Source organism: Mastomys coucha, unplaced genomic scaffold, assembly GCF_008632895.1.
Source record: "Mastomys coucha isolate ucsf_1 unplaced genomic scaffold, UCSF_Mcou_1 pScaffold24, whole genome shotgun sequence".
In the NCBI taxonomy this organism is placed as follows: Eukaryota; Metazoa; Chordata; class Mammalia; order Rodentia; family Muridae; genus Mastomys; species Mastomys coucha.
The window spans coordinates 115,952-134,032 of NW_022196907.1; the positions used below are offsets into that span (position 1 = coordinate 115,952).

An 18,081-nucleotide genomic window follows, 5' to 3' on the forward strand; every position below is an offset into this window, starting at 1 on the left:
ATAATAGATTCTGATAATAGTTATTCTCCTCCCTCATCTTCTCCCATATCTTCCCCAGCTACCCATCCATCCAGCCCATGTTCTTTCTGTTTCTCTCTAGAAAACAGCAAATTAAAAGACAAACAGGGGTTAAAAAAAAAACAAAAACAACAAAGAAGAATAAGAAACATACATAAAAGTACAAAATCCACAATGTACAAGCAAAAGAACAGTAATGTCAAATAATGGATTCATGAGCAATCTAAATAAATTGTGCCTAAGTAAAACATTATGAGATTTAAAAAGTCTCCAAAAAATACCATTAAGGCTGCTTTGTGGTGGCCGTCTGCTGCTGGGCATGGAGCTTCCTTTAAGTGTGGTTTGTATTCCTAGTGAGACTCCATTGGGGAAACTAATTTTTCTGAGCTAGCAGTTAACACTTGAAGATAGCTTCTGAATTAAGGTTGGGGACTTATGTCCGCTTTACTTCTCAGTGCTGGAGTCCCACATGCTTTGGATCTGTTTAGATGTGTGAATGCTGGCTGAGTGTCTGTGAGTTTGTATGTGTGTCAAGTCTTTTGTGTTTTGAAGACACTCGGTGTCTTCCATCCCTACTGGCTCTCACAGTCTCTTCTTACTCTGTCTTCATAGTTTCTGGAGTCTTGAGGGAAAAAAATTGGTAAAGACACCCTATTTAAGACTAAATGGTCTAAGGTCTCTCTCACTCTCTGCACACTGTCCAATTGTGGGTTTCTCTGTTAGTTCCCATCTCTGATGATGGCTGGGAAAGACACTTGATCTAATTCCCAGTTTTTCAGTGTAGATTGTGGTTGGCTTGGTTTGGGGCTAGATAGGAAGGTACTATGTTGCCTAGGTAAGGTTCAAATGTATAACTTTCTTGGTCTACTACCCCAAATGACTGAGAATGTAGGTGTGTACTGTCACTCTTGCCTTGGTGCCAGAATTTAATGATTGGAAATGTATTATTTGTTAAGTTGTCAGCCTAGTCTGTTATCATTACTTATTTATGAGAAAGCTTCCTAGGATATACAGTGTTTCCATTCATCTCCTCCTCTCCTTTTTTTTCTTAATGTGATTTATGTATTTCCTAATAATTTTAAGCAGAAATGAGCCAGTTCTGATAGGATTTATTAAAACTACACACCAGGCAAATTTTTGTGCAACTAAAACATTCAACCTGGACTCCACATGTTGGTTGACTTAAGTTATATACCTGAATTTGTAGTAGTGTTCTGTTCACATTTTGGCATAAGTGTTGCTTCATTCTTGTTCCTTATGTTAATGGAGATGTTACTTTTTGTTGGACCTGCTAACCAAGATGGAAACACTGCCAACCCTTTTTCCTTGTAATCAGTTTTTACTTATGGGTTTGTTAGGCAACTTTTCATAAAAAGACAAAGGTGTTTTTTTAAGTGGGCAAAGCAATGGGTCCAGTTTGAAACAAAACTAATAGAGACAGGTTGCTATGAAATTATTGATTTGGCATGGAAGCTTTCAGTTCATTTTGCTTAATAAATAGCCTCAGCATAGTGATAACTTGTTTTGTACTTTTAACAATTAAAATTAGATCTGGTAAGAATTTGATATAATAGTAAATGTGTATAAAAGTAAAAAATATTGGCATATTTTATAACCATTTCTATAAATACTACTCATAATCTCTTTACTATTCAAATTTTATGAACTAAATAGCTGAATTACTATATTCTTTAAAATAGTGTTATATTAGTATTATTATATTACCACTAGTAGTACTAGATATTTTTGTGAAGAGACTGCAAAGAACAGAATTCAACAAACTTTTCTATAAAGGACCAGATGGGAAACATCTTTGACTTTCTGTTTTATATTCAGCTTTCTTGTTACAGAGGTAACCATATGCAGCATGTGAATAAAATGTGTGGCTTTATTTCAGTAATATAAATATCAGAAATTTGGGGGAAGGGGTAATATAGAGGACATGTCTGGGCCTGTGTAGCTTGTGAGCCATAGTTTATACCCCTAGATACTTGCTATTTAAATTGTAGGCTTTTGAAAGTATTTTCCTTACTTACTAAGTTCCATGAAAGAGTTCTTTTACAGACAAGGCCTCAGTATGTAGCCCTTGGTAGTTTGAAACTCACTATTTTGACCGGGATGACCTTGAACTCAAAGTGCTCCACTAGCTTCTGTCTTCAATGTGTTAGAATTAAAGCATGATTTTCTTTTTGTTGTTTTTTGTTTTTTGTTTTTTGTTTTTTTTTTTTTCAAGACAGGGTTTCTCTGTGTAGCCCTGGCTGTTGTGAAAATTACTCTGTAGACCAGGCTGGCCTCTAAATCAGAAATCCGCCTGCCTCCACCTCCCAGGTGCTGGGAATAAAGGTGTGTGCCACCACTGCCCTGCAGCATGACTATTTTTTATCCTTCATATTTGATTAGAAATATCCTTTTACTTAAGTAGAGCTACTCTGTCTTTAAATTGTTTTAAAAGTCTGCTAAGGCATAAGTGTCTTATATTTGCTTTATATTTGATGATTTTTTTAAGTGTCTGGGGGTAGAAGAATCAGGAGAAGATAATATAGTAAAAAAGTAGGAACAAGCCCATGAACACTGAACACAGTACAGTCCTTATGAGACTGATGCTAATACTTTAGATGGACACACATAATTGAGGATATTTCTTCCTGGGGGTGACAGCTAAATCTAAAGCTACAGCTGAAGAATGAGAAGAATAGCAGCATGGAAAGAATGGGTCAGAGAGTATTTGCATGCAGGTGACAGTGCCTTGGAGCGTTATCACTTACTTTGTAGGACATAGAGAATGAATAGGTGTAGCCAGATGTGTTCAAGTCATTGATACTAGATTATGAGAACGGTCAGTTTTGATTATGAGTCTTTACCTTTATACTAACCTTTTGTATCTATCATTTTCTTTCTAGGCTATAGCAGAGTTTGTATTTGGCCTTATACATATTATAGAGATAAGGATTTTTAAGCAAGGTCATAAAATTTGTGTTTGTCCATATGTTGGAAAGAGTTTCAGAGTTATAGATATCAAATGGAGCAATATTTACTTCCTTATATATTGTATGTGCTGTGTTTTCAAATGGCTTAGCCTCTGCGTTTTGGTTCCTTTCAGCTTCACTGAGCATAGTAATAATTTCCATATTATAGTACTAGAAAAGTAATGGAATAACATGAATTTATTAAATATTCAGGGACTTTTGCTGTGATAAAGTTGAGGGTGGCCTCAGTAATGATAGAAGGATTGTTTTGTTTTTTTTGTTTTGTTTTTTGTTTTTTTGTTTTTTGAGCTCAAGCTTAATTTTGACCATTTAAAAATTATAGGTTGCATTATAGTATTTACAGGTAGGACTCTAGGATCCTGTTATTCAATAAAGTATTTACTGCCACCTTTTATCTCCTACTACTATTATTTTGATTTTTCAGTTTATGGGAAAATCAGATGGAGACTATTACACTCTGGATGACATGTTTGTCTCCAAAGCAGCTGAGAAAGAGCATCTTGGTAAGAAGGAAGAGAGCCAGAGGAGAAGAGCCATTGCTGAGCACCAGAGTCTTGCTGCACAAATGGCAAAGTGTCTGTACTGTTTTGACAGCGCTCAGTTCCCCAAGCACCTTATTGTGGCAATCGGTGTGAAGGTAAGAAATGAATACACACAAGGTAAAAGTCACTTAGTATAAGCAGATATGCTCCTTCTTCAGATTTTTATAAACATTTTGAAGATTTTACTTATTCTGATTTTTAAATATTCTTGTTCTCTAAGTGACCATAGTTCTTAGGGTTTTTGGTAGACCAAGTATCAGTGTTTCAGTGTCTTAACCCATGTTGTGTGTGATTCTGTTGTTAAGAATCAAATTCTAGCTCTGCTGTTGTCAAACTTTATGACCTCATGATAGAATTAATTTCAGCACTACAATCTCCCTTTAGAACCTTAATCCAAAGCAGCTTTCATTTCTTTACTTAATTCTTCATAATGTGTATTTGATTTCTCATAGACTGTGACACAGTTTGAACACTTTATTGAAATTCCTTTGACTTGTTAGTTGGGTCATTCCCCAAGTCTTTCTGTTTCATGAATACAGAGATAACCTTTGCTAACCATGGTATTCCAAGGATCTTATCTTCATAGAATATCAGTCATTTATTTCAATAAATATGTGTAGGTGACTATTTGTCACATTGTGTAAATTACTTTGTGGATGGAGTAGGTGCCAAATTCTCATTGTCATAGAAAAGAAAAGAATCAGGATGATTTTAAAATTCATTTAAAGGGTTTTTGGAGGGCACTACTGGAATTTGAATTTTGGCATCTTCCTAGGCAGTTATACTTCTGAAGTTTGTTTTCTATTGAAATGTAATAAAATAAGCAGATTAATCATCATTCCAATTCAGAAGCATATTGTCATAAAGTGAGGAAAAAATGATGGAGGGGTCATATTTTGAAAAGGTTTTCTAGAAGCCTTCTCTGAGGTGCCAGTGAATAAGAAGCCTTGGCACTGAAGAGAAAGAAGTAAGAAAGCTAGAGTGGCGTTCCTTCCCCCTGGGGTACCAGCCATTTGACAAATGTAGTATGGAATAGAGTTTATTTAGGGTATGGAAAGGGGAGTTGGGGAGGGAGAGGGGAGAGGCCGGCCAGGAATACATGGGCAGAGCTGGGTGGGAAAGGGAGCGAGGGAGAAAGAGGTCAGAGAGGGAAGGGGCAGAGAATAGAGGGTAAGAGATCGAGGAGGGGGCAAACAGCCCTTTTTATAGGGAGCCTGGAATACCTGGCTGTTGCCAGGTAACTGGGGCAGAGCCTAGAAGGAATGCTAATGTTTATTATATTTCCCAACATTCATATACTTATGAATACCTCCTCGTATATAATAGAAAAATAGCTTCAGGTTATAAGCAAATATAAAGGTAAATATATAGGTACATATAAAAGTATCATATATGGAAATCAACTTCTTAGCCAGATGGTAAAGCTATCCTGGGCTTGTTTCTCCCCCCCCCCCCTTATCTGGGCTAACTCACTTTTGTCCTGGCTGGTAACACATAATTTATATTGTCAATAAAAGAAAACAGCTTTCCTTACAAAGGAGTAAGAGATGGTTTATTCGAGAGCCCAATATGAATGAATACAGCCCAGGAACACTGATTTAGGTCATCCAAGTTCCATGTTCCAATGTTGTAACAATTTTCTAATATTTTTAGAGTAACAGAATAAGGAAAAAGAAAAAGAATTACATCAAGACCCTTTTTGTATATATTAGTAAAAAGGTAGGCAAGTTATAGAACAGCTAGGAAATTTCATTCTGAAGCTTCATTGCTTTTTGTTGGTGAAAGTTAGTGCTCTATCGTACATCCTGGAAGATTTATCTACTGGTCCCAGGGTTGTTGCACACAGAGGAGGCCAATATTTGCCTATTAAGACTAGAGATTAGTTCAGGGTAGCTTGGATTTGGACCTGTATTGTTTTCAGTGTTTGTATATATATAGTACTCTCAGATAAAAGGTCAAGTGACATTTGTTCTTATTTTTATTTGGGAAGTCTTAGTCTGTAATATCTGTCAGTGAAAACTGAGACTTATATTCTAAATTTCCAGGTTTTTAGGAACCATTTCCATGATGTTTTAAATGTAAAAAAGTGTCTTTGACAGTGTTAAGATAAAAATAGGTCTTTCAAACCAGACGGCCCTAGTAAGTCCTGTGATCTCACTGCTGTAGTTTCATCTTTTATAAGATGACCAAGTAACATATCATCATTGCAATCTGCTTCTAGGTTTATTTATGCTTACCCAATTTCCAGTCTCTTACTGAAGGACACTGCCTCATAGTCCCTCTACAACATCATCAAGCAGCCACTGTATTAGATGAAGATATCTGGGAGGAGATTCAGGTCAGTGCTGCCGGGCTCATTATAAGGCTCGTGAGGAGGTTTGCAAGTCATTATGATAAGTTCAGACAGATTTGGTATCTTTACTTGATAATTTGTAGGTGTCGATAGATTGTCATGTTTCCATCTGTCATTGTTTTTATTTTCCTCACATACTCCTTTTTTTAAATCTTTTGTTAACTTAGTGAACTGACAGAGTAATTACTTTAAAAAAGTCAGTTGGGTTTCTAATTAGTGCTTTTTGCAGCTTGAGATTATCATTTTCTTAAGATTTATTTATTTATTATATGTAAGTACACTGTAGCTGTCTTTAGAAGACAGAAGAGGGCGTCAGATCTCATTATGGTTGCTGGGATTTGAACTCATGACCTTCCGAAGAGCACTCGGTGCTCTTCCCTGCTGAGCCATCTCACCAGCCGGAGATAATCATTCTTATTAAACTGTATCCAAGAAGAAAGTTTCAGAGAGTGAAAAGCTGTGAAGTCAGGTTTATAGGCAGCAGTTACTGTTTGCCCTTTGGCCTTCACTGCTATTGTGATTGTGCTATTATTCCAGCTTCTGTTTCTTCTCCATTCCCTTCACAGTATGCTCTGGCTTCCACCTCTCTCATATGAGTCAATTAGATGATTTGATGGCTGATTCTTTAAGAGATTGAAAGGCACATCATGGGATAGGTAGTTTCTGAATTATTTCAACCCTCACAATGATTAATAAGGAAGACACATTCTTAGTTTCTTAAGTTCTCAGAAGGACCTAGGTTAGAAAATGTGGAATTTCAGGACTTCAAAAGAGATGAGAATATATGCTAGTTTTTGCACAGTGTGTATAAAGATGCGAAAAGAGAACATATTTGCTTGCATTTTGTGAAATGCATTCTATTTCAGTGCTTTGTAAAGTCGGTACTCCCAGAGTTCAGTATTCAAATATGTTGTTATAACTCTAATAACAGATGAATTATTTTTGATATAAAAAATGCTTCTTAATAGAAAGTGAAAAGTGTGGAAATTTGAACTTTAGGATTACTGCAGGACTTTTCTGGGATGCATTAAAATTTTTTTGAAAAACTGATTTAACAGAATAAATTAGTGTAAAAGCATTTAATTTCAAGAATCTTGGGTGTATGTTATATATTTCTGTGAGAAATTAAGATATGTGGTGAAACACTTTAAGGTGGATAAAACATTTATTCAGTTCGCTAGATAGTGGGCACATGAATGTGACATTTTAGGTAACGTTGTTTGCAGACTTCTGGAATCCAGAGGCATTATGGAAAACTGAGGAAGGGTGGGGAACCAAATTGTTGTATGCAAATAGTGGCAAAAGTTCTTCTTGTAAAAGGACGATCACTAGACATTACACATGACTAAAGAGTGGAGGGCTGAGATATCTCTCCAGGGGCTGAAGAAGAAGTGTTCTGATTTCCAAATGTGTGTGACACTCTCAATTAATTATACTCTGATGGCTAGTCCTCTGTTTATGCGTCGATGTATTATTACATATATTTTCAAAAGTGATTTGACTTAACATAAAATATTGTTTGAAAAATGCAGGACCTCTTTTTCACTTATTTTCTTTTTGTGTACTCTAACTAATAACACTGGATTTAACCTCAGATCTTATAAATTTGGTAGACAGTTTCATCAAAACATTCTTGAACAACAGCAAATTGCAAATGATAAAGGTCCAAATTGTATAGTATTCTTTTTTTATATTGAGCTTGAGGAAAATTTAGCTTTTAATGCAGTTGATCATCTCAAATTATTTTATCTAACCAGAAGATTTTAGGATAAAAACATTTCCAAGTGTGAAGTTCTTGAATATATGCCTGTCATCATTTCCTTCTTTCTCTAGATGTTTCGGAAATCATTGGTAAAAATGTTTGAAGATAAAGAATTGGATTGTATCTTTTTGGAGACTAATATGGGTTTGAGGAAACACTCTCATATGATCTATGAGTGTATCCCTCTCCCAAAAGAAGTGGGTGACATGGCTCCCATCTATTTTAAGGTAATTATAAGCAGTTTTACCATACATTCTTTTTTTTCTACATTTGTTTTTGGAGGATATATTTGTAGTAATGTATTTTTTTTATATATCAATACCAAATTTTATATTAAAAAGTGAGGTAAAGCATAAAATAGTTTAAGTACATTTCTGTATAAAGAATTTTGAAAAATCTTTTTAAAGGGGGTTTGCTTAGAGGTATAAATAAGCTATCAAATAGTGACTTACAGTTTCCTTTTAAATTATTTTTTAATTAAATCATTGTTTTACCATGAAGCACTTTCAGGTCATAACTATATAAAAGCAAACTCATGCATTCATAAATAGGGAATAACAAACAGCCTCTGTGATACATTTAAATTCGATTTAGTTGAATGATAATTTCACCTTAAAATATGTTTCATTAGTGGTAGCAAAAAGAAAATAAGATTATTTTATAACTAGTACCTATCTAGTTAACATAGAAAGTCTTTCTTTTTTTATAATTTCTTTTTTTTAAGACTTGTTTATTTTATATATGTGAAGACACTGTTGCTGTCTTCAGATCCCATTATAAATGGTTGTGACCCACCATGTGGTTGCTGGGAATCAAACTCAGGTCCTCTGGAAGAGCATCAGTGTGCTCTTAACCACTGAGCCATCTCTCCAGCCCCAACTTAGAAAGTCTTAAAGTTCCATTTCTATGTACTTTTATCCTTGTCTTCAAAAGTAGCCTTTAGTTTTGAGAGTAATTTTTCTTTACATGTTTACTCCCTTGTTGTAGGGTCTGAAATAGTTTTTGGTAGCCACAAGTCATACAGTCTTTTGATGTATGGAAGAAGAATAGTAACATTAAATGAATTTATTTGAGTAGATTTCTGTGATTTCAAAAAAATTGAAATGTTGTGTTCATAATGCATGCTCTATCTTAAATTGCTTAATCTTCTCAAGGGCCACATTTTGTCACATGAAGTTGAGCTGGTTGCTATAGAGTTAATAATGAGTAAAAGAATATTTCCTCTGATTAAAAGTCAGACTTTTACAAGTTAAATAGTTCTAGTTTTAGGCCTTTTAATTAAGGCTTTCACCCATTCATAACAACAGTCTTATCCTATGCAGTGTACCCAGCGTTCACCAAAGAAACAAAAGAAAAACCAGTTTCTTTGTATTTGCTGCTCTATTGATTTTTTTTCATTTCTCAAATGATTGTTTCTTAGAAAGCCATAATGGAATCTGATGAAGAATGGTCCATGAATAAGAAGTTGATAGATTTGTCTTCAAAAGATATTAGAAAGTCTGTGAGTATTAAGTTTTGCTAATATAAGAAATTACTATAGTGTTGAAAATTTTTGTGAATGCCCACCTCTTGGTTTAGAATTAGGCTTTTTGACTGAGTAAATAAAGGTAAAATGACTAAGGTACACATTGAGAAGAAAGTATTTTTATTCTCTCTGGTTTATAAAATGCTTATTTATTTGTAGGGGCAGTTTATTTGTATGAATAAATCTTTCTTTTGGTCCTCACACCTTGCCCTATTAATCCCTAAATCAGATGTGGTGGCCCCTATTTTCTGCCTTGAGAGCATCTCAGGAGAAGCACATTTTTGTCATTGGTATTACAATGAAAGAAACAATTTTTATGTGGGCTTTATTTCAAGTTTGGGACACCTCCCCATTTTTCTGTCCCTCCCCTCCCTTTCTTCCCCCTTCATTTAAGAAGAAAAGAGAGTGTGTGTGTGTGTGTGTGTGTGTGTGTGTGTATATGTATATACATGTCCATGTCCTTACTTTCTACTGTGTTTGTGACAGGGTATCTTATATGGTACTGTATATACTAGGCTAGGTAACACAGCCTCAAGGGATTTTCTTGTCTCTGCACTCAATCTTGCCACAGGAATTCTGAGATTATGGGCTTGTACGGTTACATCAAGTTGTATTGGGTTCTGGGGATCCTAATTCAGCTCTTTCTACTTCTGTGGCAAGGACCCAAAGAGCTATTTCCATGGCCCTAAATTTATTTTTCTATATAGAAGTTCCCTGCTATATTCTTAGAACATAGTAGTTGGGTTAGATAATGTATTTACTACTACTTTGGAGATTTGCTCAATGATGTATATATAGTTAAGTGTTGAGCTGCAGGTTCACTTTTTGATGCAATATAGTAAATATTTATATACTGACTATTCTTTTATAGAAATGTAATTTTAGTGCCAGGCGTTGGTGGCACACGCCTCTAATCCCAGCACTTGGGAGGCAGAGGCAGGCAGATTTCTGAGTTCGAGGTCAGCCTGTTCTACAGAGTGAGTTCCAGGATAGCCAAGGCTACACAGAGAAACCCTGTCTTGAAAAAACAAAAACAAAAACAAAAACCAAGAAATGTAATTTTAATTGAATAGAAAATTAACAGGCATATAAATTGCTTTTGAATTTTCTTTTAAAATTAACACATTCTATAAGTCTTCATTGCATGCCTAATGTTTACCAGCTCTCTTTAGGCATACTCTGTGTGGAGTAGTACAGCATGAAATATGAAAAAATGGAATCTATACTGTTGCTGGCAAGGCACCATCTGGACTTGTTCTCATCGTTGGCGAACTCTTTGACCAGGAGCTCTGAAATCTCACCACCTGATGTGCTAATTTCCCACTGTTGGGTCACTACCATGCCATCTTCACATTCCCACGGCCTTTTAGGGTGCACTTCTTCCAAACCCATGCTTTTCCACTATACCTTTCTCTCTGGAACCCAGTTGAGCTGCCACGTGAAGGAAAACACCACATAAACTTAGTTCAGAATCAATGGTAACTCAATCACTGGGCACAACAACTAACATCTAATTATAAGCCATTCTAAGTTAAATTCTCCAGTAGCAGATCCAAACAGATCTGCCACCTGAAATGGGGTCTCTGCCTCCATGCTCTCTTCCTCCAGCCCGCTATCTTTTCCTCTTCTGCTGGCCCTGTGTCTGACCTGGAAGTCCCACCTACTCGCCCAGTGATTGGTTTCTTCATTCATTAGAAGGGTCACCTGAAGTCCTGAGTGCTTGATTTACTCCTTGTCCCAGGCCCCCCTCTTAGGGAAGCTGAATTAGCATCAAAATACAAATAGCACCAGGGCTATCCACTACAGAGTAGATCAGAATAGAGAAGATTTTGTGGAACTTGTCTTCGTGGAACTTACTATAACACAGGCTCTCAATTCAGCCAGCATGCTAGATCTGGTCTTCCAAATGGAGGAGTTTTTTTGTTTGTTTGTTTGTTTTAAATATAAACTTCCTGCCTGTACTGGCTGGTTTTGTGTGTCAACTTGACACAGGCTGGAGTTATCACAGAGAAGGGATCTTCAGTTGGGGAAGTGCCTCCATGAGGTCCAGCTGTGGGGCATTTTCTCAATTAGTGATCAAGGGGGTAGGGCCCCTTGTGGGTGGTGCCATCCCTGGGCTGGAAGTCTTGGGTTCTATAAGAGAGCAGGCAGAGCAAGCCAGGAGAAGCAAGCCAGTAAGAAACATCTCTCCATGGCCTCTGCATCAGCTCCTGCTTCCTGACATGCTTCAGTTCCAGTCCTGACTTCCTCTGGTGATCAACAGCAATGTGGAAGTAAGCCAAATAAACCCTTTCCCTCCCCAACTTGCTTCTTGGTCATGATGTTTGTGCAGGAATAGAAACCCCCACTAAGACACTGCTCATGTATTGCCTCTGAAGGGTTTTCATGCTGCCAAGGATTCAGTAGTCTAATAGAAACCAGATGACCTGTAAACTCTAAAGCATTTCAGCATGAGGCCTATTTAAATAAAGTATTTGGCCACTGCTGTTCCAGTAGATGTCACTGGAATATATATAGGGTTTTGTCATTTGCCCTTGCTTACCTTCTGGAACTTGAAAGTCAGACCCTATTTCTGTGCATACTGTTAAAGCATGATACTAGAGCTCCAGCAGTTTTCCTCATGATGGACAAGGTGGGAAAAGAAGAAGTGCTAACAATTACAAACATGCACACTCTGATGTGTGTGCCTTTGCCATATCTATCAAACCACACCTCTTACAGCAGGACTGCAGGCCCCCCTTGCGGATCATGAAAGACAGTATAAAGGAGAAGCCATGCCAGAAGCTGTTATTTATATGAATGTTGTAACTTCATTTACCATCTTGGCAAGTACCTAGTCCTCCTTTTGCTGTTATTATAAACAGATCTGAAATGTTTAGGCCTGTGAGTTTAGGGTCAAATAACAAATTCATGGCTCTGAGTTTACTGTTAGGGTGATTTCAAGATTTTAACTAAAACCAGGTGAGGGTAGTTAACAGACAAAAGTCCAGATTACTTTACATAGATAGTTGGTTTTCAAAAACATCAGAAATCCACAGAATGTGATGTTTATTGCTATTTATTCACTTGCTGAGACGAGTCTGTGCCTGCCAGCTTTCCCCGTCTTAGATTCTAAGACACACATACAGGCCTAGGACAGCTTAAATCTGTCGAGACAGAGTAAGTGAGTCCTTAATATTTCTGTTTCTCTTGTCTGTCAGACATTCACGGGCCAGAAGGCTGAAGACTGATGCTCCAACATTTTAAAGTAAGGACTGTCCAGGTGTTCAGCAGTCTCTATCAGTTGGCTATGTTTTTGGAAGCTGCGTTAGGCTTCATATATATTCTCAACTATTCAACCATTCTTGGATTTCTGATGGAGTTGAAAACCTACCTAGTCCCCCTAGCCAGCCCAGGCTTTTTACTTTTGAGATGATGGTTTTCAGGTGGCATCCAATCTAAGCCAAAACATAGCTAAGTGTAAAGTTTTTGTCTTTCAAGTTAGGATAAAAGATAGTGTTCAATTTTATTGACAAAAATGTTAGACTGGTTGTTAGATCTGTTGCAGGAAATAAAAAATGAATCCACCCTGCAAACTCTCTTTCCCGCTGGAGCATATTCTAGTGCTGGTACCGTCCGGCCACTACACTATGTCCTGAAGGGCTCTTGTTATTTTCTCCCAGCTAGCAGCAACATCTCGCTCACATGCAATGCTTTACACATCCCCACAATCATTCATCTAGCGCCTAATACCCGGTAAAGCATGACTCTTAAGCCTTAATTATCTAATCAGGTTTATGTAATAATAGGATCACAGTTACAAGATGCCAATACAATAATTTCAGTGCCAAATAATAAAGACGATGTTTTGACCCAATTAACCTAACCTTGTAAAAACTTTTGCCTGGTTGTTATACCATGCGGGGTTTGAATCGTCGTCTTCTCTGGCCTCCATTATGATCATCCTCCACCTCTGCTACCTTCCTGCTTCTCCCTTTTTCCTCCTCTACCTCTCTATTCCTGTCCAATCACAGGCCTGTCACTGCCCTAATGTTATTGGACAGAGAAAATGCTGCAACACCCCAGTGGTATTGAGTGTTGGTATATGTACTAGTTTTCTGTACTGCAGTGACAGGCTTAAAATGCTGCACAGTAATCTCACATCAGACTGTAGAGAGGAGGGTTTTTTGTTTTATTTTTTTATCTTTTTAATGAATATGGACTGCATCTCCCCAGCCTTAGGTTTTTTTTCTAAGTATGTGTTCACTGTTCTTCCAAACCAGATTTGAGCTGTCTAAAGCCAAGTCCTTGAACTTGCAGCTTTCCTACTTCAGCCTCCAGAGTGACTGTGATTATAGGCCCCTGCCATCAACTCTAGAGATGAGTGGATGCCTTTATCTTCTTAATTGATAGAAGTTATCTGCATCTATGACTTGTGACCTTCCTCTGCCTTCAACATGTCAGTGCTTATAACTCAGGCCTCCTAAGTTCTCATAAGTGTCCTCATGATTGTGACATGATTTTCCCTGTCCAATCACTAAAATATTAGGGCAGCAGGAGGCCTGTGATTGGACAGGGAAAAGGAGGTAGAGTTACTGAGACAGAGAGTGTCTGAGGAGAGAAGGAGAAGGCCAAGATGGAGGTGGACATGAAACAACATGGCTTTAACCAGCCACAGGTAGTTATGATATCATAAGGTTAGAATAATTGGGATAAAGCTTTTATCATTATCAGTTGGTTCTGAAATTGTAGTATTGACATCTTGGAAATTGAGAATTTATAGCTACATAAATCTGATTGGTTAATTATAAGCTTCAAGAGTTTTGATTTACTTGGTTACTGGAATGTGGGACCGCCAACTATTACAGGGGTTTATGGCAGAGAGGGAACTACCAGCTCCTGGGCTCTTTTTTAATCTTCCTCGCAACTCAGATTATATTTATCTCATGTGAATAACACAGCATCACAATTTCATTTCAAGAATCTTAGCTTGTTCATACCTTTAATGTCCCTTTTGCCATGGAAGATAGCATATTCTGGACTTTGGCATATTCAGGGCGTACTAGAAAGAAAAAGAAATAATGTTGTCTGCATTTCTTCGAGTTTTTTCTAAAAGTATTGCATGCTGCATGCCTGGTTACCTAATTCGGTAGTGGCATCCAATGGAACCTTCTTTCCTTTTGTCACTGGACTGCTTTGCACAGAGCATTTTTGTACAGGAGATTAGACATGAAAAGGACAGTCTCCTATAAGGTAAAATTTAAGCTGAGGACTTGTATATATGTCATTCTCTTGGATGTTTCTAGCAAACCTCAGAATGCTTTGTGTTTCTCCTGAGACTCAAATGTTACAAACTGTCTGGCTTTTCATACTCATGAAAATCTGAAATTTAGAATGTTGTCTGGCTGTTCTGTGGTTTTACTTCATTTTTTTTCTTGATTGTTATGGTCATATATAACTATTCTCTTTAAAATATAGAACATAGAAAACATAAATGTATAAAGCAACATTTTTATGTTTATACTATCTTGTAGACTAATTTTTTAGTTCATGCTTTGTATTGACTCTAATTTTATTTGATTTATAATGATTCAAGATGACTTCTCTGTTCTTCCCATACAGTACTGCACTCTCCAAGTTGTACCTTCCTAAGAACTTAAAACCAAATATGTGTAGTTAGGAATATGTGGGTCAGTGTCCAGAGTCAATGCTGATCATGTGGTGGTATTAGAGGGGAAAGTTACTGTATATTGACTAACCTGAATAATTTCTAATGATAAAACTGCGAACTTAGAAGAAAAACTTACAAAGATACAAAATCTGTTTAATAATAATAAAGTAAAAAATTTCAATCAGTATGGAGGTTAAAACTCCCTTCCCCTCCCCATGTCTCTCTGTGTGTGTCTTTGTGTCTGGGCATGGGTATGTCAAAATGTGTGGGCTTTTGTGTGTGTGTGTGTGTGTGTGTGTGTAGAAAGGGAGGGAGAAAAGGATACTAGATTGTAAAATTAGCTTGGTAAGCTAAATATTGTTATTTTACTAGTTAGATAAAATTATTTATACTTGATAAGTTTTATAATAGTGAAGATTTTATGTATCTGTAAACACAGCCACAAATATATAATCAAGCTTCCTCTTCCTAAGTAAAATATGGAAAAACATATATTTATTTCTGTAATCATAGAAAACTTATCCCTTAGCTGTATCAAATTTTTGAATACGTTTTTCCTGTTATCTCCAAGAACAGGAAGGTATTTGCTTTGATTGTAAAGTAATAGACTTGATGAAGGTCTGACTAGGTGAAAGGCTATCAGAATGAATTCTTTTCCTTGGAAGGTTAGGTCACTGCAATTTTGTCATGTACATTATTTTGACAGATGGTTATTTCTCTCATGTCAGAGAATCAGCAAGAAGTTAAGCAGAGATCTCCCATTTCATGGTGATCTGTCTGTTTCCTTAGGTACCCAGAGGCTTGCCTTACTTCGCTGTCAACTTTGGCCTTCAGGGAGGATTTGCCCACATCATTGAAGATCAGTACAAATTTCCTCATTACTTTGGAAAGGTATACTCACAGATTTGATAAAACTTTGTAGTTTAGCATTGATACTTCCCTTGTGAAAGAAAATTAAAAGTTTGACACGGAATTTGATAAGGTCTTTCCTATATAAGTTGGGTAGGGGTGAGTTAGGAAGTACAATAAAAATATACCAGAATACAGAATATTTATAATAGAGACATCATTGTATAACCAAACATTTTTGGCAGTGTGCTCAGTAACTGTAATATTTTCCTTTGGAGTCAGGCACCTTTGTCCTGAAAATATGATGACAATTGTTAACATTTACTAAGGGCTTACAATATGCCTGTCTACTGTCCTAAGCAGTCATCTAGTACCCACAATAACTCTAGATTTTGTCATAAATATTTGTTGTACAGATAGGAAAAATCTAAATTACAGAAATGTTGTGTAACTTGCCTAGAGTTATGTGCTGAGTGAGAGAACCAAATACCACAAGTTATGCAGAAATAGTTTCAGCTCTTCGTTCATAGTTAAAATATAGAAAAATATAAAAATTTTTCTATATAAAATATAGGAAAAAATGACTAATTTCACACAGTTAGGTTGTGGATATATATGGAAGTCCCAGTCATTTGGTTGCCATTAGTTTCTTTCAGGGAGGAAAAACAAAAAAGAAAATGCCTTCCTAGGAGTATATCCCTTAAATTAGAGGACTTCTAAGTATCTGTAAATTCATGTCAGGTACTAGAATGAAATTAATTTACCATTTGAAATTGGCAAAATGAATCTGGGCCTAGTTCAGGCCTTCTCTTATACTACCTTTTTGTGCCTGTGCCTCTAGAGAGAGGAGCCTCAATAAACTTTGCTGAGAGTTCACAATTGCCCACCCTGCTTTCTCTTCTACTCCACTGTCATCTTCATGAGATAATCTTCTACAATGAATAGAATGTGCTGGGAGGAAGCACAGCTCCAAGGGTTTGGATCCAGTACTTACTGTGCTGACATCTTTAATGAGTAACCAGATTTCAAAGTCATATGCATCTTTCAATTATTGCTTATAAATTCTAACATAGCCCATCCTTGTCTTGAACTTACCACACAACTGAAGATGTTTTTGAGCTCTTGATCATCCTGCCTTCACATCCTGAGTCCCGAGTAGCACCAGGCCTATTCTTATGTAATCTTGCAGATCACACCAACAGCTTCCTGCATGTCAGGCACACACTCTTACCACTCTATGAAGTTGCATCTCCAGCCCTTTGTTTAAGAGGTTTGCAGAATGCTTTTTTGCTTTTTGTTTTTGTTTTTTTCTGCAGAGGTAATCAAACAAGCATACAAAACAAATCAAAAAACTTTTTTTTTTTTCACTTCTATGAAAAATCTTGTTATTCCTAGAGATTTCTAACTGTTCTTTAGCTCAGGATTCATAGTTTTAAATTTTTGCTTCAGAGAAAAGGATATCACTAACCCACTGTTTTGTTTTTAAATTTTCATTGGGAGAATTGCCTCCTCTTCAAATATTACTCATGTATTTTGGTTTATATGATACATTTTAAAGATTGAATGGTTGGTTTTCCTATGTCTCAAAGCATACTTTTTAGGAAATACTTGGATCCTTTGACCTGCCGCCTAATCTGTGGCTCAGGCAACAAGGGGAGATTTAAGAAATGGACTCTTTCAAAATAAGGGAATGAAAACCCCTCTTGCACATGTGGTCAGTGGTATAGAGATGGTTTCACACAGGCTCATAAACTATCCTTTATTAGACTCTATTGTTTAGATGGATTGATGCCAGGAACCACTAAATCTAAATTTGTCCAGTTTCTCCTGAGGACATTCACAGAGCACATTCTTAATGACAGGTGGTGCCCTTTTCTGGTTTATCCAATTTATTGTTTATTGGTTGGTTGGTTGGTTGGTTTTAAATGTCTTAAAGATCTGCTTTGCTAGTTTCTCTTTCCCAGTGTACAGATGGCACTTTATTACTCTGGTTCTCAGCACATTCTCTTATGAGTTAGCCATTGACATATTAGTTGTCTTTATGGCTACAAAATTTAAATTTCACTTTCTTCCTCCCTTTGCTACTAATTTTATAGATATACTAATAAATAACCAAGTTGACAAGTTGCTTCCCAGGAGACACCATAAAGACTCACAGTTTGCAGCTAAGCTTGAAAATAAGGTTTATTTGTTTGAAACTAATATGTAATATCTGTACATTGTCACAAAGAACTACTTAATATTGTTATTTAACAGACAAATGAATAGGTCCACTTTTATTGCATTGTTTGTATATATGTATATATTCATATCTTTCTTATTCTTTAAAAGGAAATCATTGGTGGTATGCTGGATCTAGAACCCAGGCTGTGGAGGAAGGGGATCCGAGAAAGCT

At 36.5% G+C, this 18,081-nt stretch overlaps 1 protein-coding gene across 1 annotated transcript in view; it reads left to right on the plus strand.

The window, feature by feature from the left end:
- Positions 1-18,081, plus strand: part of Cwf19l2 (CWF19 like cell cycle control factor 2) — a 64,375-nt gene that overhangs the window by 39,736 nt on the left and 6,558 nt on the right. Inside the window, exons 13-18 of the mRNA XM_031346424.1 lie at positions 3,430-3,642; positions 5,769-5,885; positions 7,734-7,889; positions 9,083-9,163; positions 15,627-15,728; positions 18,018-18,078. Of these exons, the coding sequence (XP_031202284.1) occupies positions 3,430-3,642; positions 5,769-5,885; positions 7,734-7,889; positions 9,083-9,163; positions 15,627-15,728; positions 18,018-18,078 (730 nt within the window). The remainder of the gene's footprint in view (positions 1-3,429; positions 3,643-5,768; positions 5,886-7,733; positions 7,890-9,082; positions 9,164-15,626; positions 15,729-18,017; positions 18,079-18,081) is intronic.